A 25,394-nucleotide genomic window follows, 5' to 3' on the forward strand; every position below is an offset into this window, starting at 1 on the left:
CATAAGTCAGCTGAATACTGCCTTGATATCTTGGGCCATTATGAACATATAAATGTACAAAACTGATGGCCACAAAAAGACCAGCTGATCGATCAAGCCTATCCTATTCCAGCACAGCAAAACCTACATACAAAATTCATACAGGGCTCAACAGGGTAGACGCAAGGATGTTTCCCCTGGCTGGGGAGTCTGGAACTCGGGGCCATTTAGGACAGAGGTGAGGAGACATTTCTTCACTGAGGGTGGTGACTCTGGAATTCTCTACCCAAGAGCTGTGGAGGCTCAGTCATCAAATACATTCAAAACAGAGATCGATAGATTTCTAGATATTAAAGGCACCAAGGAATATGGGGATAGTGCAGGAAAATGGCGTTGAGATGGAAGATCAGCCATGATCTTGTTGAATGGTGTAGTCTCGAGGGGTCGGATGGCCCACTCCTGCTCCTGCTCCTATTTCTTATGTTCCACACTCATCATTAAACCCATTCCATTCGCATTCAATCTCCTGAGAGGCAAAAAAAACACAGGGCAATTTAAGCAATAAAAACTTTTGGCAATTCCTCTGGAGCCCTGGTAGTCAATAACCCGAGCTCCAGGAGACCACTGTAACCGACAGCTCTCCCGGTTCCTAGTCGTGTCCTGTTTCCAGGTATTTAAGGCCCGGCCCGGCCTCCACCCTGACCCCAAACTACATCTCCCAGAGGGCTGTGCACACGAGCGCCTGCGCAGTGAGGCGGGGCAGGAGGAGCACGTGACGCGGTCACGGGGATCTGAAGATGGCGCTGGATCCGCAATCGCCCGATTGGCAGTTCGACCGCTTCGATGACGGCTCTCAGAGTAAGGGAGGCCGGTCTTCTCCCCCCCCCTTCCTCTCCCCCCACCCCCTTCCTCCCCCCCTTCCTCTCCCCCCCCACCCCCCTCCCCTCCTCCTCCCCCTCTCCTCCTTCCTCTCCCCCACCCCCCTCTCCTCTTCTCTTCTTTTCCCTTCTCCCTGCTCCCTCCTCATCTTCTCCCTGCTCCCTCCTCATCTTCTCCCTGCTCCCTCCTCATCGTCTCCCTGCTCCCTCCTCATCGTCTCCCTGCTCCCTCCTCATCTTCTCCCTGCTCCCTCCTCATCTTCTCCCTGCTCCCTCCTCATCTTCTCCCTGCTCCCTCCTCATCTTCTCCCTGCTCCCTCCTCATCGTCTCCCTGCTCCCTCCTCATCGTCTCCCTGCTCCCTCCTCATCTTCTCCCTGCTCCCCCTCTCCTCCCCCCCCCCCCTTTCCTCTCCCTGGTCTCTCTGTCCACCCTATCAGGGAATGTTGTGTAGCACTCGAATTTGCAAAGGGTCAATGTGTATGTTCTTGAAGGGAGAGGATAGTGAAAGCTTTATGAGCCTTCTGGCTTTGGTCTAACTTAGAAAGGGTTAATGAGCCATTGCTGGAGCGTTTCAGCTGAAGTATCAAACAATCAAACTTCAGACAGCAAAGTATTGCATCCTTCAGATCCTCTGCCTCTGTGTTTAGGAATCCATGCTGAAGTGCAGCTGAAGAATTACGGGAGATTTCTAGAGGAGTATACCAATCAGTTGAAAAGAATTGAAGATGCGTTGGATGACTCTGTTGGAGATGTCTGGGATTTTACTCTGGATCCTATAGCCCTTAGGGTATGTCTTATAAAACCTTAATTTTAATGTGTTTGTAGACTATTTTCCACAGTTTAGCAATTTTAAAAAAGTTTTCACAAGATGCTTGTTAATTTTGTGTGGTATATCAGCAATTAACCTGCTTGACACTCATTTTTTGTTGGATGATTAATACTGCACATCAATCCTGTGTAAGGGATTCGTGCAGCTACATCTGCTGAATTTGCAGAGCACCAACTTGTCACCTTCATAACTTGGAAAGAATTATACAGTTGCCTTGCTTGCTTTCAGTAACAGAAAGATAATTTGATGGTTGCAGTGAATTTATGGAACACTGGACTCATTGTCCCAAACTGGCATACTACTGACGTTCACTGGGAGAGCAACAGGATGATTGCAAGGGTTATGATTTTTAAGTAAAAGTTAACTATCAGCTTGATTTTGTTATAGTTTTCTGAAGCTTTCTTGTGGTTAAGTCCAATTTCCAGTCACACGAGACTAGAATCTGGGATTCCTTTAGTCACTTTGGAAGTTATGAGGAGAGTTTGGAGCATTTTCAGGTATCTGGATGGAAACATGGCACTAAGGAACATTTCTAAACCATTGACAACCGATACAAGGAATGAGCCAATAGATTACATCAAAGCTGAGGAGTCTGTCCGACCGATGCTTCAGTTGTTTGGAAACTAAGCAGTCCTCATGACTGTTTCGGTGACCTGCATTATCACTTGAAAACCTGTGGAGAAGTCGGGTTTCAGCCCGGATTTGCAGCCAATGTTTCATAAACCCAAACATAATGTTAAGGCTTTTGTTCCAGAGAAGTGCCCTGTGCAGAAAGTCTGTGACAAACTAGGTTAGGCACTGATTTTGTTTCCTGTTGGCGGTATCAGGACAGAGGTTGGTTGAAAACGTATTCTGCCTTACAGTATCAGTTGCAGTCTGAGAGAAGATTCTTGAATATGAAAAAGATCAAGTAACTGGGCAGCTTTCTGATCTGTAATGCTGAATGTGCTGAAGATGGGGCCACACTTTGAGAGAGATGGTGCCACATGAGCAATCCCAGATTGATGCATGATGGAGCAGCAGAGACAGCACGTCAATTAGAAGACAATCTGAAATGGTTAGCTGTTTCTACTGATTTGGTCAAAGCCTCTGCAACTGGACACCGAGGACATGGCATTTAACACTAACACATGGACTGCTCATTTGACTGGACTGGGTATCTATTAGTGACAGTCGCCTCCTGGGGAGGGACTTGTTTATTATAGTTGTTTATTGGCTGTTGATTTTATTCTTCTTTCCCTTTGATTTTACATTTGAATGGTTGTCTCTCAGGGAATGTCTTGTCTTTTTGAAAGGTGTGTGGTACAATTTAAAAAGTCCCCAGGAGTTGCCTTTGCTGTTTTTTGCTCTGTATACACTTGATGTGGAGATGCCGGTGATGGACTGGGGTTGACAATTGTAAACAATTTTACAACACCAAGTTATAGTCCAGCAATTTTATTTTAAATTCACAAGCTTTCGGAGATTTTCTCCTTCCTCAGGCAAATGTTTCAAGATCTCCTTGAAGCCTACGCATTTATACATATTGAACAATAATACATGGTGTTTACAGACTGCCCCTGCAACTGCCCGTTGCCAAGGCAATCACCGTGTTCAGACAGAGAGGTGTTACCTGCAGAACCTCCGAATACACATTCAACAAAAAAACAAACAGGGAAAAAAAACAGAGAAAAAAAAACACAGAGAGAGGCAGAAACATCCGGAAGGCAGAGAGAGCCAGCAAATGACCCATTATATTAAAAACAGATAACATTTGTTCGCTGGTGGGGTAACGTGTAGCGTGACATGAACCCAAGATCCCGGTTGAGGCCGTCCTCATGGGTGCGGAACTTGGCTATCAATTTCTGCTCGACGATTTTGCGTTGTCGTGTGTCTCGAAGGCCGCCTTGGAGTACGCTTACCCGAAGGTCGGTGGATGAATGTCCATGACTGCTGAAGTGTTCCCCGACTGGGAGGGAACCCTCCTGTTTGGCGATTGTTGCGCGGTGTCCGTTCATCCGTTGTCCAGAGCATGGTACATTGGCGAGACCATGCAGACGCTGCGACAACGGATGAACGGACACCGCGCAACAATCGCCAAACAGGAGGGTTCCCTCCCAGTCGGGGAACACTTCAGCAGTCATGGACATTCATCCACCGACCTTCGGGTAAGCGTACTCCAAGGCGGCCTTCGAGACACACGACAACGCAAAATCGTCGAGCAGAAATTGATAGCCAAGTTCCGCACCCATGAGGACGGCCTCAACCGGGATCTTGGGTTCATGTCACGCTACACGTTACCCCACCAGCGAACAAATGTTATCTGTTTTTAATATAATGGGTCATTTGCTGGCTCTCTCTGCCTTCCGGATGTTTCTGCCTCTCTCTGTGTTTTTTTTTCTCTGTTTTTTTTCCCTGTTTGTTTTTTTGTTGAATGTGTATTCGGAGGTTCTGCAGGTAACACCTCTCTGTCTGAACACGGTGATTGCCTTGGCAACGGGCAGTTGCAGGGGCAGTCTGTAAACACCATGTATTATTGTTCAATATGTATAAATGCGTAGGCTTCAAGGAGATCTTGAAACATTTGCCTGAGGAAGGAGAAAATCTCCGAAAGCTTGTGAATTTAAAATAAAATTGCTGGACTATAACTTGGTGTTGTAAAATTGTTTACAACTGTATACACTTGACAGTGAAACAAAAAGTGTGGTTTCTTGATGACCATTATTGTTGTGACAACTATAGCGTACCTGAGGAATCCAGGTAAACGCTCTTTGAATTGTATATTTTTAAAAAACAGTGTTTGAGCCCTTTGTTAGATGAGTATCAAACAGGCAGGTAATGAACGTGCTACCTGAGTGTTTAATGGCCGTCTTTGTGTGTTGCGGTGTTAGAAAATGTAAATTTATAACTGGGAATAACGAACCGACAGAGACGTTAAACAAATATTTTGTATCTGTCTTCACAGTAGAAGACACAAGAAACATACCAGAAATAGTGGGGCGCCAAGGGTCTAATGAGAGTGAAGATCTTAAGTAGTTAAGATTAGTAAAGAAAAAGTACTGGAGAAATTAATGGGACTAAAAGCCAACAAATCCCCTGGACCTGATGGCCTACATCCTAGGGTTTTAAGAGATGGCTGCAGAGATAGTGGATGCATTGGTTGTGATCTTCCAAAATTCCCTAGATTCTAGGAAAGTCTCCGTGGATTGGAAGATAGCAAATATAACCCCACTATTCAAGAAAGGAGGTAAAGAAAATTGAACCAGAGGCCAGTTAGCCTGACATCAGTAGTAGGGAAAATGATTGATAGAATCTACTAAGGATGTAGTAACAGGGTACTTAGAAAATCATATCAGCCAGAGTCAACATGCTTTTATGAAAGGGAAATCATGTTTGACAAATGTATTAGTTTTTTGAGGGTGTAACTAGCAGGATAGATAAGGGGGAACCAGTGGATGTAGTATATTTTTGGATTTTCAAAAGGCATTCGATAAGGTGCCACACAAGAGGTTGTTACACAAGATTAGGGCTCAAGGGATTGGGGGTAATATATTAGCATGGATAGAGGAATGGTTAACGGACAGACAAGAGAGTAGGAATAAACAGGTCATTTTCAGGCTGGCAGGTTGTAATTAGTGGGGTACCGCAAGGATCATTGCTAGGACCTCAGCTGTTTACAATATGACTTAGATGAAGGGACTGAATTTGGATACATTTCTTAGTCTCTTACCTTTTAAAAAATATTCTGCTTTTCTAGTCTTCGACCAAAGTGGATAATTTCCACATTATACTCCATCTGCCACCTTCTTGCCCACTCACTTAACTTGTCTATATCCTTTTGCAACCTCTTTGCATCCTCCTCACAGCTCACTTTCCCACCCAGCTTTGTATAGTCAGCAAACTTGGATGCAAAGAGGCTGCAAAAGGATATAGACAAGTTAAGTGAGTGGGCAAGAAGGTGGCAGATGGAGTATAATGTGGAAATTATCCACTTTGGTCGAAGACTAGAAAAGCAGAATATTTTTTAAAAGGTAAGAGACTAAGAAATGTTGGTAGTCATGGGGATTTGGGTGTTCTTGTACACGAATCACAAAGTTAACAGGTACAGCAAGCAATTAGGAAGGCAAATGGTATGTTAGCTTTTATTGTAAAGGAGTTGGAGTACAAGAGTAAGGAGGTCTTGCTGCAATTATATAGGGCTCTGGTGAGACCACACCTGGAGTACTGTGTACAGTTTTGGTCTCCTTACCTAAGGAAGGATATACTTGCCTTAGAGGGGGTGCAACGAAGATTCACTAAATTATTTCCTGAGATGAGAGGGTTGTTCTATGAGGAGAGATTGAGTAGAATGGGCCTATAGTCTCTGGAGTTTAGAAGAATGAGAGGTGATCTCATTAAAACACACAAAATCCTTAGAGGGCTTGACAGGGCAGATGCTGAGAGGCCGTTTCGCCTGGCTGGAGAGTCTAGAACTAGGGGTCATAGTCTCAAGATAAGGGGTCGGCCATTTAGGACCGAGAAGAGGAAAAATTTCTTCACTCGAGGGTTGCGAATCTTTGGAATTCTGTACCCCAGAGGGCTGTGGATGCTCCGTCATTGAGTATATTCAAGGCTGAGATTGATAGATTTTTGGATTCTAAGGGAATTCAGGGTTATGGCGATAGGGTGAGAAAGTGGAGTTGATGTCTAAGATCAGCCATGATCTTATTGAATAGCGGAGAGGCTCGAGGGGCCGTATGGCCTACTCCTACTCCTATTATGTAAATGTAAAAACAGTGCTTTCTATAATAGTTATGTAATCAAATATGCATTCCTATTAATTTGAGCTACCAGGTATACGAAACATAAATCCCATGACCGTGGAGATGTAGACGTTACTTGTGAGTTCCCTACCACAGTGAGGAATTAATAGAGTCCCAGACTAGCTGTGAGAGCTTGGATACCCAAAGACTGCAATAGGCTAGCACTTTGTGTGTTTGGCTGAGCATCCTGTGTCCATCTTGTGTTCAGACTGAGTACACTTCAATGCTAAAGCCATATTTTGCCTATATATGTAGATTACAAAGTATATACAGATGAAGATGGCTGTTCAGCCCAACTTAGTTCATCTGAACACGAAGATTGATAACTGTGCGAAGAGCTTCTTGACAGCCGAGTTTGCCGTTCACTAGTTTGAATTCTGACTCTTTTGCCTACTTTTACGACTTAGTTTGAAGAACTGTTCCACATTTAACTTATCTTTGTTTATCTTAGTACATTTAAGATCCCCACTCTCACAGCTCTTTAAGGTGGAACCCAAGTTTGTCCGTTGTTTTTTTCAATTATTCAGTCCTCTGAAGCTAGGGATCTGTCTTGTGTCTGCATTGTTTTCAGGTCCTGAATGCCTCCCTTGTGTCTTGAAGTAGACACTGTACTCAATGTCTGGTCTAAGTCGAACAGTGCACAGTTTAATTAATTCTTCTATTACTTTACTGGCCATATAGTTAAGTTTTCTGGCTGCTTGTTGAAGATGAAGCAATCCCAGGACTAAACCCTTCAACGATATGACCGTTATCTCATGTGCTCAAACTTGCCTCTTCCCAGAATTCCCCAGGAAGCTGTGGAAGCTACATCATTAGATAAATTTAAAACAGAAATAGACAGTTTCCTAGAAGTAAAGGGAATTAGGGGTTATGGGGAGCGGGCAGGAAATTGGACATGAAGCTGAGTTCGGATCGGTCAATGCCCTGTGGGTGGCGGAGAGGGCCCAGGGGCTATGTGGCCGGGTCCTGCTCCGACTTCTTGTGTTCTTTAGATTTGTGGTTGGGATCAGATCAGCCATGATCTTATTGAATGGCGGAGCAGGCTCGAGGGGCCGATTGGCCTACTCCTGCTCCAATTTCTTATGTTCTTATGTTCTTATGTTCCCCCCGATGGAAGAAGTCACTTGGTTTGCTAGGACACTTCAGAGGGCAGTTAAGTGTTAACCATGTTGGTGTGGGACTGGAGTCATGTATAGGCCGGAACGGGTAAGGACGGCAGGTTTCCTTCTGTAGGAGCAAAAAGTGCCGAGTGATTTTACACTTTAATTTGGGGAAATGCTTTTTTATTTCCACAAGGTTTAATTTTATATTCAACTTAATGTGCTATTTTTCCTAAAGGAACTTGAGGCACAAACCATGGCTTTGTTTTCTTTATAATCATTTATTATACACTAGAAAAATTGATGTTAGAATTAAGCAACATCTTGGGTTTATGCACGATTTAGAATTGCTTTAACAATAATATAAAAAAACACCATCTGACTCCCCAAAATGCATAATCTTTTGGAAATCAAATGTCTATCTTAGATTAACCCCATTACGAAAGTTATATACTCATGGTTTGCTCAAGCTTGTCGGGACGATTCCAAATATTTTGATGGACACCGTTGTAGTGTAGCGTGGCTTTCTCTTATAGCCAGGTCATCTGCTTCACTGGCAATCGGTAAGCCTGCATCAAACCGTGAAGATTCGTGGTGAGGTGGCACCGCCAGGAGGTGGAAGGCAAGGTTGGAGCAGTAGAGTTGGGGGTCTCTAATTCTAACTTCTGCTTTGCTTTAAAAGTCTTTAACTTTGAACTCTGGGATGAGGACCTGTCAACAATAGGTTCTTCCAAATACAACCCACAATTGATTGACGTTTCACTTGCTTTCTCTGTGTCCACAAAGTAATTAAGTTAAGCAGGTAGGTGTTGAAACGATTTCCAGCCAACCTGGAGCTGTTGGTTCTTGCTATCGTGGTCTATCCTTTTCTGTGGTCTTTTATGATGTGTAAATTAACAATCCTTTTCCTTTAGCCTGCTGGAGCTGATTTAATATCACGCTTTTGCTTCAGATGTATTTTTTTTACTACATTTCCTTAAAGGACATTAGTGAACCAGTTGGGATTTAATGACAATTCGACAGCTTCATGGTCACTTTTTTACTGGTACCTGCTTTTTATTTTCAGATTTTGTTAGACACTGTCCAAAATCACGCAAGCATGGGGTGTGTAAACAAAGGATTTATGCATTGTCACTAAGTCATGCAGACCAAGAAGGTTCCAGATTTGATCTCTGGTCTGTGCAGAGTAGCTGTGAGACAGTACAGTAGTGTAGTGGTTATGTTACTGGACTTGTAATCCAAAGAACGTGAGTTCTAATTGCACCATGGCAGTTTGAGAATTTGAATTCAGTTTAGAAAAAAAATCTGAAAATAAAATGCTGGTATCAGTAAAAGCGACCATGAAGTTGTTAAAAACCCAACTGGTTCTCTGCCAGGAAACCTTGCTGGCCTTACCCGGTCTGGCTCATGTGTGACTCCAATCCCACACCGACGTGGTTGACTTTTAACTGTCCTCTGAAATGGCCTAGGTAGCCCCTCGTCACTTCCTCCCTAGCAGCATTGTGGCTGCACTGTCACCACATGGCCCGTAGCGGTTCGAGAAGGCGGCGCACTACCCCCTGCGTATATGGGTGTTGGGTGAGGACGTGATCAGGCTCGACTGTCATCTTTGTGGTCAAACGCTGTCAGCCCCTGCGTGTAAATAACGGCCACTAGCTGAGGTACGAGCGGGTGACTGGCACCGTGGAACTGTATTCCAGCAGCGGAGTTGGTGGCTTTGAGAGGCAGGGAGAAAGTGGGCAAGAGGAAAATAGAGTGCTGTGCAATGCTGAGTGTTACATCACGGTTAAATTATCTACATCAAGGCCATGTTGAATGAACAAGTTACACTGTTTTCAAACACTGTTTTAATATGTTTTTTTATCTTTCAGCTTTTGCCATATGAACAGTCCTCATTACTGGAACTTATTAAAACCGAAAACAAAGTAAGTTGACACCAGACTGTAAACGACAGTCAGTTAGAACATTAGATAAGATTGCATCAGTTATATTTCTATATCAAGGCCTTATGGATTTTATATAGTTATGTATATTGGTAATTGGGTGAAAAGAAAAAAGTTTTCTTTAAGGAGTCAGAAATTGTTTGGAAAATAAGTGAGCTTAACAGTGCTCGCCGTTGTTAGTGGCGAAATGTAGGAGCAAGTTCCAGCGTTCACACATGCGCAGTGAAACACGGAAATCTGGAACTTGCTCCTCGTCGTTCAGTGGCGATATAACAGCTTCGAATTAAAGGGAAATCGCACGCTGCGATCAGAGAAATCAGTGAAAAAGCAGCAACTTGCTCATCTGCCCAGCTGGAAAGTAACTAATATCATCACAAAACAGGTATGCTTAAAAATACCAAGTCTAAACTAAGTTTTAATGACTTCCAAACAACTAAAAATTAACAATTAAAAAATGTGGAGTCTTATTACTCATTTTAATAGTTTTTGGTCATTAAAAGCATTTTTTCAAATTTAAAAAAAACTTTTTTGCTTTTCCCCCTTCTGTCTCTTCATTAATTCGATTATTTCTTACTCTTTTTCACTGTCTATAACTGTTTTTACAATGATTTTAGTGTACCTTTCAAATCCTGGATTTTATGTTCCAAGCCTGCAGAAACAGTTTCGCAGCTTGTCAAAAATGCTGCGATCTGATTGTTCGAGGAGAGAGATCGATCCTCTAGCTTTTCCCAGGGTCCTCACTTCACCTCAACTGACACTGGGCTCTTCTCCGCTTCCTATTCGAGAAATTGCCCCCAGTAAAGACCGCGGTAAATTAGTGTAAAGTTAGTATAAAGCTGTGGTTTGCTGCTCCGAGCGATTTTTGGGCCAAAATCAGGTTTGCAGTGGTTGTTTAATGAAGGTTGGATAGCAGCTGTTACTCGCATTCAGCAAGTGTGAACCTGGTTGAGGCTGTGTGTGAACAGATTAACGTTTGTAAATGTATGGTTATAAATAGCTCTGTTTAAGTTGAGAGTAGCTTAGCTCAGCTAGATGTGCCACTGAACAATACATTTGTGTGAAGGGTTTTTGTGGAATCTTTCTACACAAAAACAGTAGAAGTGATCATTGTGTTTTTATGTTCGATTTAAATATGCAAATCACAAATTTAAAAGTTTAGCTGTCAAAACGGATAACTGTGTAAAAGATCTAAAATGTGGAGTTAGGTGGGTAGTGGTTATGATTTGAATGTCTGCTAATTATGTAAAAACAATCTTTTGTAGGTCCTGAATAAAGTGATTACAGTTTATGCTGCTCTTTGTTGTGAAGTAAAAAAGTTGAAATATGAGGTAAGAGAAAGCACTATTTTTGTTTTAAGTACTAAGTAATGCAGTTTTATTTAAAATTATTGTAAAGTTAGCTTGCAGTATTACTGTTTCATTCAGTGAGTATTGAAATATACTTTAGCAAAACTAAATGCCCTACTTATTATATCAGGTGTTTTATAGTGTATGGATGTTGTGTCTTTCAGGCTGAAACTAAATTTTACAACGGGCTTCTGTTCTATGGGGAAGGAGGTTAGTTGTGCTTTTTTGCTTTAAATTTGTTCCTTGTTAGCAGCCAGTGCTTTGATATGATTTACTGTATATATTAACATTCAATATATTTCAGTGATTGCCTGAATAATGTGCCATCAACCTAGGCTCGGATAAACACTCCCTTCTGCACCAGTGAGACATTTTATCTGTCACACTTACTGAGATTGTCTAATTATAGGCAAATTTTTGCTGTGGATTTGGGGATTTGTTTTCTGGAATATTTAAATTCAGGTTAGACAGTTTTTTAAAGTTTCAAATGTTTAGCCATTATGGCTGGCAAGGAAATTAAAATGGCATAAGATAAGGGGATGTAACAAGAACTTGGAAACTGGCATTTTACCATCAAAACTTAACATGATATCAGCTTGAATCTTTCTGGGACCTCGTCTCAGCCCTTTTTCACATTGGATATTCATATGGCAGTAATCAGAGAGCGAGGAGCATTTAACATATGGCAGTAATCAGAGAGAGAGAGAGGAGCCTTTAATTCCATTTGTCTCTGCTGTATTTTTAATCCAGGCCTGGGTTACTGGACTCATTAACTTGCTGCATGTGGTCCTGGTGCTGATTTTGCTGTATGTAGCTGTGTGGGTTCTGTGCCAATATATCAACAATGTGAAGTCAGTACATTTATTTTACCTTGGACTTATAGACCAAAGGGCTGTCAATAGCTGTTCTCGGTCAGTCCTTGTTGGCTCTGCTTAAAGTCTGTTTGTCCTGGTCGGTTCCTAGTTAGAATGAACAAAGCCAGGGTTAAACTCTGAGGTAACTACAGTACAACTACAGATTCTTCTCATTGAAGGTCAATATTTTAATATCTCTGTCCTGATAATTCAGAACATTTCATCATGTTTCATTATCTGCTTGTATCAGAATTTTGTACTCGAAAATTTCCTAGTCAAGAAATACTGTAATCAGTCCAAACTACAGCCCCAAATTAGTGTAGCTTTGTGTTTGTAAATCTCCAAAGTAACGCATATTATGGTATAATAGTACACACAGCTGCATTCAAGTAATATTTAGGATATTTTTGTTGAATTTCCCTGCCCTGTTCTCTTCTGCTGTTCCCACCCAGAATAAAAGGCCTGATTTACCCCTTTTAATAACAACAACTTGCATTTATATAGTGCCTTTGACGTAATAAAACGTCCCAAGACGCTTCACAGGAGCGTTATCAAACAAAATTTGACATTGAGCCACAAAAGGAGATATTAGGACAGGTGACCAAAAGCTTGGTCAAAGAGGCAGGTTTTAAGCAGCATCTTAAAGGAAGAGAGAAGTGGAGAGGTTTAGGGAGGGAATTCCAGAGCTTACGGCCTAGGCAGCTGAAGGATGGCCGTCAGTGGTGGAGCGATTAAAATCAGGGATGTGCGAGAGGCCAGAATTGGAGGAGCGCAGAGATCTCGGAGGGTTGTAGGGCTGGAGGAGGTCAGAGATGGGGATGGGTGAGGCCATGGAGGGATTTGAAGACAAACATAAGAAATAGGAGCAGGAGTAGGCCATCCAGCCCCTGGAGCCTGCTCCTCCATTCAACAAGATCATGGCTGATCATCTACCTCAATGCCATTTTCCTGCACCATCCCCATATCCCTTGATGCCTTTAATATCTAGAAATCTATGTATCTCTGTTTTGAATGTATTCAATGACTGAGCCTCCACAGCCCTCTGGGGTAGAGAATTCCAAAGATTTACCACCCTCTGAGTGAAGAAATTTCTCCTCATCTCAGTCCTAAATGGCCTACCGCTTATTCTGAGACTGTGACCCCTGGCTCGAGACTCCCCAGCCAGGGGAAACATCCTCCCTGCATCTACCCTGTTGAGCCCTGTAAGAATTTTGAGTGTTTCAATGAGATCACCTCTCATTCTTCTAAACTCCAGAGAATACAGGCCTAGTCTACTCAATCTCTCCTCATACGACAATCCCGCCATCCCAGGAATCAGTCTGGTGAATTTTCGTTGCACTCCCTCAATGGCAATTATATCGTTTCTTAGGTAAAGAGATCAAAATTGTACACAATACTCCAGGTGCAGTCTCACCAAGGCCCTGTATAACTGCAGTAAGACATCTTTACTCCTGTACTCAAATCCTCTTGTAATAGAGGCCAACATACCATTTGCCTTCCTAATTGCTTGCTGCACCTGCATGTTAGCTTTCAGTGACTCGTGTACAAGGTAACCCAGGTCCCTTTGAACATCAACATTTCCCAATCTCTCACCATTTAAAAAACTCTGCATTTTTGTTTTTCCTACCAAAGTGGATAACTTCAACTATTTTTTCCACATTATATTCCATCTGCCATGTTCTTGCCCACTCACTTAGCCTGTCTATATCCCCTTGAAGCCTCTTTGCATCCTCCTCACAACTCACATTCCCACCTAGTTTTGTGTCATCAGCAAACTTGGAAATATTACATTTGGTCCCCTCATCCAAATCATTGATATAGATTGTGACTAGCTGGGGCCCAAGCATTGATCCCTGCGGTACCCACTAGTCACAGTCTGCCAACCTGAAAAAGACCCGTTTATTCCTACTCCCTGTTTTCTGTCTGTTAACCAATTCTCAATCCATGCCAGTATATTACCCCCAATTCCATGTGCTCTAACTTTGTTCACCAACCTCCTGTGTGGGACCTTATCGAAAGCCTTCTGAAAATCCAAATACACCACATCCACTGGTTCCCCCTTAACTATTCTACTAGTTACATCCTCAAAGAACTCCAATAGGTTTGTTAAACATGATTTCTCTTTCATAAATCCATGTTGACTCTACCAAATCCTATTATTATTTTCTAAGTGTCCTGTTATCACATCCTTTATAGTAGATTCTAGCATTTTCCCTGCTACTGATGTCAGGCTAACCGTTCTGTAGTTCCCTGTTTTCTCTCTCCCTCCTTTCTTAAATAGTGGGGTTACATTTGCTACCCTCCAATCTGCAGGAACCGTTCCAGAATGTATAGAATTTTGGAAGATGACAACCAATACATCCACTATCTCTCTAGCCACCTCTTTCAAAACCCTGGAATATAGATCATCAGATCCTTGGGATTTATCGACATTCAGTCCCATTAATTTCTCTAGTACTATTTTTTTTTTTACTACTAATTTCTTTCAGTTCCTCATTCTCGCCAGACCCTTGGTTCTCTAGTATTTCTGGGAGGTTTTTTGTGTCGTCTTCCGTGAAGACAGACACAAAGTATTTGTTTAATTTCTCTGCCATTTCCTTCTTCCCCATTATAAATTCTCCCGCCTCTGTCTATAAGGGACAAGATGAGAATATTAAAATTGAGGTGTTCTCGGACCGGGAGCCAATGTAGGTCAATGAGCACGGGTTATGGGTGAATGGAACTTGGTGCGAGTTAGGATATGGGCAGCATAGTTTTGGATGAGCTCAAGTTTATGGAGGGTAGAAAAAGGGAGGCCGGCCAGGAGAGCATTGGAATAATCCAGTCTAGAGGTAACAAAGGCATGGATGAGGGTTTCAGCAGCAGATGGGCTGAGGCAGGAGTGGAGACTGACCATGTTAAGTAGGTGGTCTTGGTGATGGAGCGGATATGTGGTCAGAAGATCATCTCAGGGTCAAATAGGATGCTAAGGTTGCGAACAGTCTGGATCAGCCTCAGAACGGTGACCAGAGAGAGGATTGGAGTCGGTAGCTAGGGAATGGAGTTTGTGGTATCGCTTTATAACTTCAGAACTCCAGGTAATGTTATTAGTTGAGGAATTGGTGTTCCCACAAAAATTTTTGAATTGTTCTGTACATGTGTAAATTTTTATTCGTCCCGCTCTCGGGCGGCGGGTGCGTGGCTCTCACTATCCTTTTAAAACCTGCAATCTGTAAGGATCCAGTAACCTCGCTGTCTGTTTTAGTTACAGATTCGAGTATGGTGGAAGGAGAGTCACAGGTCCAGATGGGCAGGTTTATTTCGTTCTTACAGGTATGCTAACTGTTTTTGGTGCACAGTGTTTGTTCGTACTAGTTATAAAAGTATCAAAATCTTTGTTCTCAACAGTGTGTGTTTTGTGCTCATGAGCTGCTTTCAGGTTGAGAGTGACTGGGCTGGTGGGAGAGAATGGTCTTTGTGTTGAACGGCATTTATTTTTACACTTTGGCTTTCACAATTTTTTTTGTAAATCTAGCTTTGTGATTTGTTTGATTTAAATCTGGGGGCAAAAGACCAATATTTTGTAATGTCACCTGTCTGTACACTTTGTTTATCTCTAACTGCTGAGTGGTTTCCAGATTTTAAATTATTCAAGATTCTGTTATTAGACACTGTTCCTTTTGAAAACAGTCATCCTATGAACAGTTCCTATATGAAGTCAGTCACTTGTATCACTTTTGGATTTTCCACAATACTTGACAAATAATTTAATGTCGTCTTGATTGCTTTCAAAAATCACACGCTAACAATGCTCATACACTGGACCGTGTCCCACCGTATAGCGAGGACGTGAGATTCTGATTCCAATGTGTGATATAATGCACCTGATTCCCAACGTGTGATTGATACCTGTGTAAATCGGAACCACTTCAGGAATCTTGCATTGTTAAATTAAATTTACAGCACAGAAACAGGCCATTCGGCCCAACTGGTCTAAGCTGGCATTTATGCTCCACATGAACCTCCTCCCTCCCTACTTTATCTTACCCTTTCAGGTTACTATTCCATTCCTTTCTCCCTCATGTGTTTATCTAGCTTCCCCTTAAATACATCTATGCTATTTTCCTCAACTACTCCGTGTGGTAGTGAGTTCCACATTCTAACCACTCTCTGGGTAAAGAAGTTTCTCCTGAATTCCCTATTGGATTTATTAGCGACTATCTTATATTGATGACCTCTAGTTTTGGGCTCCCCCACAAGTGGAAACATTTTCTCTACGTCTACTCTATCAAACCCTTTCATTATCTTAAAGACCTCTATCAGGTCACCCCTCAGCCTTCTCTTTTCTAGAGAAAAGAGGCCCAGCCTGTTTAGTCTTCCCTGAAAAGTATATCTTCTCAGTTTTGGTATCATCCTTGTGAATCTTTTTTGCACCCTCTCCAATGCCTCTGTATCCTTTTTATAATATGGAGGCCAGAACTGTGCGAGTTTAACATGACATCTCTGCTTTTCAGTTCTGTCCCTCTAGAAATAAACCCCAGTGCTCGGTTTGCCTTTTTTATGGCCTTATTAACCTCTGTCGCTACTTTGTGATTTGTGTATCTATATCCTGAGATTCCTTTGCTCCTCTGCCCCATTTAGACTCTTATTATCCAAGCAGTATGTGGCCTCCTTATTGTTCCTACCAAAAGGCACCACCTCACACTTACCTATATTGAAATTCATTTGCCATTTACAAGCCCATTCTGCAAGTTTATTAACGTCTTCTTGCATTTTGGCGCATTGTTCCTTTGTATTAACTCTACCCCCACCCCCAATTTTGTGTCATCCACCAAATTTTGAAATTGTGCTTCCAATTCCTGAGTCCAAATTGTTCATGTAAATTGTGAACAGTGGCCCCAGCACCAGTTCCCACCTTGTCAGTCCGAGGAGCTACCATTAACCTCTACTCTGTTTTCTGTTTTGTAGCCAGCTTGCTATCCATTCTGCTACCTGTCCCCTGACTCCACATGTTCTGATCTTAGTCATGAGCCTTATCGAAGGCCTTTTTGAAAATCCAAATATATTACATCTACTACATTACCCTTGTCCAGTCTTTCTGTTACTACTTCGAAAAATTCAATGAAGTTGGTCAAACATGACTTTCCCTCCTGAAATCCGTGCTGACGACTCTTGATTATTGGATGTTTTTCTATTACATCTTTGAGTAAAGATTCCGTTATCTTTCCTACCACCAACGTGAAGCTGACTGGCCTATAGTTCTCTGGACTGGTGTTCTCTCCTTTTTTAAATGTAGGAATAACATTAGCCGTCTGCCACTCCTCTGGCACTATCCCCTTTTCTAATGATTTTTTAATATATGTGTAATTGTGCCTTTGCTCTCTCTTCCCTAACTTCTTTTAATATGCGTGGATACAATCCATCCGGACCAGGGGTTTTAACCTCTTTAAGTTTGATTTGTTTATCAATTATCTCCCCCAGTTCTACCTTAAATGTCTTTATACCTTTTTTGATCTCCTCTTCTAATGTCCTGCCCACCTTGAGTCTCCCTGGTAAATGAGGCAAAGTAACTAGTTCTGCCAATAGTTCTGCCATTTTACTGTCATTTCCTGTGAGTTTATCTTGTGTATCTCTTCGTGGCCCTATCCCAATCCTGATTTTTCTTTTTTTATTTATATATCTGTAGAATACTTTACTATTTCTTTTTATAATAATTTAATTTAGTAATTTCTCTTTGCTTTCCTAATTTTTTTTTACTTCTTTCCTAACCTCTTCGTATTCCCTTTTGTCATCCTCTCATTTATTGACTATGTACTTAGATTATGCTATTTGTTACTTCCAGTTTTACCCTTATCCTTTTATTCATCCATGGTGTTTCATTAGTGGCTAGTTTTTTAGAGGAATATATTTCTCCTGAAGCCTTGATCACTATTGTAAATATTTCCCACTGCTGTTCTGTCTCGTCGTCAATTTATTTTTCCAGTTTACCTCTCCTAGTTCCATTCTCATCCCTCCCCCAAAATTTGCTTTTTTTCCAAACTATTGCTTTAGTCTTTGTCTTACTTATGTCTTAAACATTATTTTAAACCTTATTATGTTATGATCACTATTGCCTAGATGTTTCCCTACGTTTACTTCTCTTATCTGCCCTGGTTCATTTCCCATTACTAGATCCAGCAGTGATTCCTCTCTTAGGTGTCTCACATACTGGGTAAGAAAGGAGTCCTGCACACGTTGTAAAAACTCTATTTCCTTTCCCTACCGCTTGCCAGTTTATTTGGGAGTAGTTGAAATCTCCCCTGATTATTTGATTTTTTTTGTTACTCGTTTCATAGATTTCTCTCCATATTTCATTCTCCACTTCCCTTCCACTATTAGAATATGCCTATTAACGTGATCGACCTCTTCTAATCCTTTGTCTCAATCCGTATGGATTCTACTTCTATCTTAATATTACCTATGTCCCTCTTCCATTGCCGTCATGTTGTCTCTAATTAGTTGTCTCTTCCTTCCCTATCCTTTCTAAATACGTTATATCCTGCATTATTTAACTGCCAGTACTGTTCTTTATGTAACTATGTTTCAGTTATTCCTACCACATTTGGCTCCTCGCTACGAATTATTGCCTACAGTTCCCCAGTTTTGTTTCGGATGCTGTGCATGTCACTATATAGGCAATTTAATTTGTTTTTAATAATTCTCATTTTATTTTTGTCATTTTGTGCTTATGTTCTATAACTGGAGGAAGGTATACAGTGGTGTTCCCCGGGGGTCCACTGCTTTTCTTGATTAATATTAATATATCATATTAATATTAATGACTTGGACTTGGGTGTACAGGGCACAACTTCAAAATTTGCAGATGAGACAAAACTTGGAAGAGTAGTAAACACTGAGGAGGTTAGTGATAGACTTCAAGAGGACATAGACAGGCTGGCGGATACGGCAGATGAAATTTAACGTGGAGAAGTGATACATTTTGGTACGAGGAATGAGGAGAGGCAATATAAACAAAAAGGTACAATTCTAAAGGGGGTACAGGAACAGGGAGACCTGGGGGTATATGTGCACAAATCGTTGAAAGTGACAGGACTGGTTGAGAAAGCGGTTAAGAAAGCACTGGACTTTATAAATAGAGGCATAGAGTACAAAAGCAAGGAAGTCATTATGAACCTTTATAAAACACTGGTTCGGCCACAACTGGAGTATTGTGTCCAATTCTGGGCACCGCACTTTAGGAAGGATGTGAAGGCCTTAGGGAGGGTGCAGAAAAGATTTACTAGAATGATTCCAGGGACGAGGGACTTCAGTTACATGGATAAACTGGAGAAGCTGGGATTGTTATCCTTAGAGCAGAGAAGGTTTTGAGGAGATTTGATAGAAGTGTTCAAAATCATGAGGGCTCTGGACAGAGTAGATAGAGAGAAACAGTTCCCATTGGCAGAAGGGTGGAGAACCAAAGGACTCAGATTGGCAAAAGAACCAAAAGTGACATGAGTAGTTATGATCTGGAATGCACTGCCTTAAAGGGTGGTGGAGGCAGATTCAATTGTGGATTTCAAAAGGGAATTGGATAAGTACTTGAAGGGAAAAAATTTGCAGGACTACGGGGAAAGGGCGGCGGAATGGGACTAACTCGATTGCTCTTATAAAGAGCCGGCAAGGCCTCGATGGGCTGAATGGCCTTCTTCTGCGCTGTAACCATTCTATGATTCTATCAAATTTGGTGAGTCAGGTTTGTGTTTAGTTGCAGGGAGATCTTACTCCATAATCAGGGTGCAACATAGAGTTCCTCAGAATGCATTGGTGTAGGTCAAAGGGGCGGTTGTGGGGGTTTTTTGAGGACATATCAGGCAGTACATTGAATGTACCACATAGTACAGAAAGGGAAAGCAGGAACAACAAGGCCAATTCATCAGGACCTGCATAGGGATCGACAGATCAGGCTGAAAGACTGGTGTGGGAAGGAGGGGTTCAATTTCATGGGACACTGGCACCAGTACTGGGACAGGAAGGAGCTGTACCCCTGAAGTGGAATGGGACCAAGGTCCTAACGGAAAGGATAAATAGGGCTGTCAATGGGACTTTAAACTTGTAAGACGGGAGGGAGTGATTGGAGGAAAATAAGAAGTCTGAAGATAAAAGAAATAGGAAATAAGAGTAAAGGTCAGACCAAGTTAAGAAACAAGGGTAACGCACTGCAAGGGAAAACATAGAATCACAGAACGGTTCCAGCATTTGGTTCGTTTTGCCAATCACCTTAAATCTGTGTCCTCTGGTTCTTGACCCTTCTGCCAGTGGGAACTGTTTCTCTTTATTTACTTTATCTAAACCCTTGATGATTTTGAACACCTCTATCAAATCTCCTCTCAACCTTCTCTGCTCTAAGGAGAACAACCCCAGCTTCTCCAGTCTATCCACGTAACTGAAGTCCCTCATCCCTGGAATCATTCTAGTAAATCTTTTCTGCACCCTCCCTAAGGCCTTGACATCCTTTCTAAAGTGTGGTGCCCAGAACTGGACACAATACTCCAGTTGTGGCCAAACCAGTGTTTTATAAAGGTTCAACATAACCTCCTTGCGTTTGTACTCTATGCCTCTATTTATAAAGTCCAGGGTCCCGTATGCTTTCTTAACCGCTTTCTCAACCTGCCCTGCCACCTTCAACGACCTGTGCTTTCTCATCATATTCTTGGCTCTTAAGTATTGGAAAAGTTGCAAACTGTGTGTTTACAAATGCTGATTTGGAACCTGGATGGGTTGAGGATTACTCCAGTGAAGGGCCATTAAATGTGTACCAGCACCATACTGTAATAGCTGGCTGTTCCTTGGGTAAACACTGAAATTGCCACGATTTCAGCACTCAACATAGTGCTGAACAAAATGAAGTTTTATTAAAACAATGAGTGGTGCTTCTGAACTAGCACCAGACAATGAAGCCTAAAAAGGGTTTAGTTCATCAAAGGTGAAATTGGGGGAGTGGTGAGAAGATTCCCAATACACCTAATGTCTTTGAGTTGCTGTACTGCTATGAGAATGAACACACTGATCTGTGATGTGGAGATGCCGGTGATGGACTGGGGTTGACAATTGTAAACAATTTTACAACACCAAGTTATAGTCCAACAAATTTATTTTAAATTCCACAAGCTTTCGGAGGCTTCCTTCTTCGTCAGGCTTCCTCCTTCCTCCACACCATTCACCTGACGAAGGAGGAAGCCTCCGAAAGCTTGTGGAATTTAAAATAAATTTGTTGGACTATAACTTGGTGTTGTAAAATTGTTTACACTGATCTGTGTGTGGGACAGCTATGGTGAACAAGTTAAAGTAACAAACGGCACCATGTTTTGCCTTCTCTATTTACTGGAGGAACGTCAGTGACTGGGCTATGGCATAAAGATTAAGTTACTTGTCTGTTCAATTTCTTTGTGTAAAACCTCGTGAGCTTTGATTGGTTCAGTGCAAGCTCGTGCCCCAGTTTTTTAATTGGATGCATTTTTCCTCCATGAAAAACAGCCAATCAGTAAAGTCATTTTAAAAAAAAAATAGGTTTGGCTCCCTGTCAGCCACCTTCACAGCTCCTGCTTACAGTCCAGCGCACACACAAATGAACTACTTACTCGCAAATTAGCTCTGCAAAGCCTCCCTTCAAATTCCTGACTCCACCACTACCAGCACTGATTCACGCCTCGCTTGGGCCTTTCCTTTTGGTTGCCAAGGGTTTCTGTCCCTGCCTTGGACTCTTTCTTGGAGCTCTGTTCCTTGGCCTTCATTACATAGAACTTACAGGTCCATGCCAGTGTTTATGCTTCACACGAGCCTCTTCCCTCCCGACTTCATCTAACCCTGCCAACATATCCTTCTATTCCTTTTTCCCTCATCTTTTTAATCTAGCTTTCCCTTAAATGCATCTATGCTGGTTGCCTCAACTACTCCTTGTGGTAGTGAGTTCCACATTCTTACCACTCTCTGAATAAAGAAATTTCTCCTGAATTCCCTATTGGATTTATTAGTAACTCTCTTTTATATTTATGGCCCCTAGTTTTGGACTCCCCTAGGTGGAAACATTTTCTCTACATCTACCATATCAAACCCTTTCATCTTAAGAACCTGTGTCAGGTCACTCCTCAGTTTCTTTTCTAGAGAAAAGAGCCTCAGCCTGTTTAGTCTTTCCTGACTAGGTTTACCTCTTAGTTCTGGTATCGTCCTTGTAAATCTTTTTTGCACCTTCTCCAGTGCCTCTATATCCTTTTTACAATATGGAGACCAGAAATGTTGACAATACTCCACGTGTGGTCTAACCAAGGTTCTACACAAGTTTAACATAACTTCTCTGCTTTTCAATTCGATCCCTCTAGAAATGAATCCCAGTGCTTTATTTTCTTCGAAATCCCTTTGTTCCTCTACCCCATTTAGACTTTTTTATTTGTTTATGGGATGTGGGCATCGCTGGCAAGGCCAGCATTTATTGCCCATCCCTAATTGCCCTTGAGAAGGTGGTGGTGAGCCGCCTTCATGAACCGCTGCAGTCCATGTGGTGAAGGTTCTCCCACAGTGCTGTTAGGAAGGGAGTTCCAGGATTTTGACCCAGCGACGATGAAGCAACAGCGATATATTTCCAAGTCGGGATGGTGTGTGACTTGGAGGAGAACATGCAGGTGGTGGTGTTCCCATGTGCCTGCTGCCCTTGTCCTTCTAGGTGGTAGAGGTCACGGGTTTGGGAGGTGCTGTCGAAGAAGTCTTGGCGAGTTGCTGCAGTGCATCCTGTGGATGGTACACACTGCAGCCACAGTGCGCCGGTGGTGAAGGGAGTGAATGTTTAGGGTAGTGGATGGGGTGCCAATCAAGCGGGCTGCTTTGTCCTGGATGGTGTCGAGCTTCTTGAGTGTTGGAGCTTCATTCGTCCAGGCAAGTGGAGAGTATTCCATCACACTCCTGACTTGTGCCTTGTAGATGGTGGAAAGGCTTTGTGGAGTCGGGAGGTGAGTCACTCGCCACAGAATACCCAGCCTCTGACCTGCTCTTGTAGCCACAGTATTTATGTGGCTGGTCTAGTTAAGTTTCTGGTCAATGGTGACCCCTAGGATATTGATGGTGGGGGATTCGGCAATGGCAATGCCATTGAATGTCATGGGGAGGTGGTTGGACTCTGTTGTTGGAGATGGTCATTGCCTGGCACTTGTCTGGCTCGAATGTTACTTGCCACTTATGAGCCCAAGCCTGGATGGTGTCCAGGTCTTGCTGCATGTGGGCACGGACTGCTTCATTATCTGAGGGGTTGCGAATGGAACTGGACACTGTGCAATCATCAGCGAACATCCCCATTTCTGACCTAATGATGGAGGGAAGGTCATTGATGAAGCAGCTGAAGATGGTTGGGCCTGAGGAACTCCTGCAGCAATGTCCTGGGGCTGAGATGATTGGCCTCCAACAACCACTACCATCTTCCTTTGTGCTAGGTATGACTCCAGCCACTGGAGAGTTTTCCCCCTGATTCCCTTTGACTTCAACTTTACGAGGGCTCCTTGGTGCCACACTCGGTCAAATGCTGCCTTGATGTCAAGGGCAGTCACTCTCGCCTCACCTCTGGAATTCAGCTCTTCTGTCCATGTTTGGACCAAGGCTGTAATGAGGCCTGGAGCCGAGCAGTCCTGGCGGAACCCAAACTGCGCATTGGTGAGTCAGTGCTGCTTGATAGCGCTGTCGACGACAACTTCCATCACTTTGCTGATGATTGAGAGTAGACTGATGGGGCGGTAATTGTCCGGATTGGATTTGTCCTGCTTTTTGTGGACAGGACATACCTGGGCAATTTTCCACATTGTCGGGTAGATGCCAGTGTTGTAGCTGTACTGGAACAGTTTGGGTAGAGGCGCGGCTAGTTCTGGAGCACAAGTCTTCAGCACTACAGCTGGGATGTTGTCGCGGCCCATAGCCTTGCTATATCCAGTGCACTCAGCCGTTTCTTGATATCACGTGGAGTGAATCGAATTGGCTGAAGACTGGCTTCTGTGATGGTGGGGATATCTGGGGGAGGCCGTGATGGATCATCCAATCGGCACTTCTGGCTGAAGATGGTTGCAAACACTTCAGCCTTGTCTTTTGCACTCATGTGCTGGCCTCTGCCATCATTGAGGATGGGGATGTTTACAGAGCCTCCTCCTCCCGTTAGTTGTTTAATTGTCCACCACCATTCACGACTGGATGTGGCAGGACTGCAGAGCTTTGATCTGATCCGTTGGTTGTGGAATTGCTTAGCTCTGTCTATAGCATGTCTGCAGAAACTGTTATTTCCCAGCAGTATGTGGCCGCCTTATTCTTCCTACCAAAATGTAACACCTCACACTTATCCATATTGAAATTTATTTGCTAAATAATGCTCATACTGCAAGTTTATTTATGTCGTCTTGTATTTTGTTGCAGTCTTACTCAATATTAACTATACCCCCAAATTTGGTGTCCGCAAATTTTGAAATTATACTTCCGATTCCTGAGTCCAAATTGTTTATGTCCCCACCTCGAGTCTTGACACTTGCCTATCATTCACTTCCTGCACTCCCTGGCACTCACCCTCCTGTTTACTGCCTGGCCTCCACTCCTCTGTCTGCAAACAGCAGTGTGGAAGATGTACCAGTGTTAAGGGATTTTGATAGAGTAGATAGGGAGAAACTGTTCCCACTGGCAGGTGGATCAGTAAGCAGAGGACACAGATTTAAGATAATTGGCAAAAGATCTAAAGGGAAGATGAGAAATCTTTTTACACAGTGAGTTGTTATGATCTGGAATGCACTGCCTGAAAGGGAGGTGGAAGCAGATTCAATAGTAACTTTCAAAAGGGAATTGGATAAATACTTGAAAAGGAAAGGTTTGCAGGGCTATGGGGAAAGAGCAGGGGAGTGGGACTAATTGGATAGCTCTTGTCGGCACAGGCACGATGGGCCGAATGGCTGCCTTCTGTGCTGTAGGATTCCATGAAAAGAAATTAGAAACAGCATGAAATCACCAAAAGAGAAAATGTGCAGCTTTTAAAACTTGGGCAATTTTTGCTCCTCTTGATCTTAAATATCTTTTGCAGCAACTATTGTGAGCATCGTTCTCGAGCTTTTTTTTCCAGTTGTAACTTGGCTGAGCAGAACTTTAAATATCAACTCCAAACGCACTGGTGCTAATCGAGAAGAAAACTGTTAGAATTTATTGCACTGGTGTGGCTGCAGCGGGTGGGCTGAGCTGGCTTCAGTGTCTTTACAATGGGGGATTGTTGGGGGGGAGGTGGTGCGGGCAGGAAGGAGAATGTGTCATAAACTGGCCCGGAGACACTTAGCTTGTGACAATTTCAAGAAATCATTGAACAGGAAAGTTAGAAGGAGTAACTGGCACTGTTTCCACTTTTATAGGAGTTGTCTTGTTTCATTACAAGATGTTACGAAGTGGTGATGAATATTGTTCAACAGCTTGCTTCACTCTACACCAGCAATAAGTAAGTAAACTTTCCACTGTATCTTAGTACATTGGGTAAACGCGAGTGAGGAAAGAAGTGAATACTTCATTGCTTTTTAAAAATGTTATTTGTACTCTGCTCGTCAAGGTGAGGGATGCTGGTGCTTGGGAATGGAACACTTTCCCACCTTAACACCTATTGTCACTATTGGGTCCTCCAATGTCACAGCACGAGGGACCTTTCAATCTGCAGCTGCACTCTGCCC

At 42.7% G+C, this 25,394-nt stretch overlaps 1 protein-coding gene across 1 annotated transcript in view; it reads left to right on the forward strand.

Moving 5' to 3' along the window:
* The first annotated feature begins 740 nt into the window (after nt 1-740).
* LOC137341489 (WASH complex subunit 4) overlaps nt 741-25,394 on the forward strand; it is an 84,881-nt gene continuing 60,227 nt past the window's right edge. The window contains exons 1-7 of the mRNA XM_068004596.1: nt 741-837; nt 1,507-1,646; nt 9,441-9,494; nt 10,775-10,840; nt 11,023-11,068; nt 14,957-15,024; nt 25,086-25,168. Coding sequence (XP_067860697.1) covers nt 777-837; nt 1,507-1,646; nt 9,441-9,494; nt 10,775-10,840; nt 11,023-11,068; nt 14,957-15,024; nt 25,086-25,168 — 518 coding nt within the window. The 5' untranslated portion in view covers nt 741-776. The remainder of the gene's footprint in view (nt 838-1,506; nt 1,647-9,440; nt 9,495-10,774; nt 10,841-11,022; nt 11,069-14,956; nt 15,025-25,085; nt 25,169-25,394) is intronic.

This window comes from Heptranchias perlo, chromosome 24, assembly GCF_035084215.1.
Source record: "Heptranchias perlo isolate sHepPer1 chromosome 24, sHepPer1.hap1, whole genome shotgun sequence".
NCBI classification, from domain to species: Eukaryota; Metazoa; Chordata; class Chondrichthyes; order Hexanchiformes; family Hexanchidae; genus Heptranchias; species Heptranchias perlo.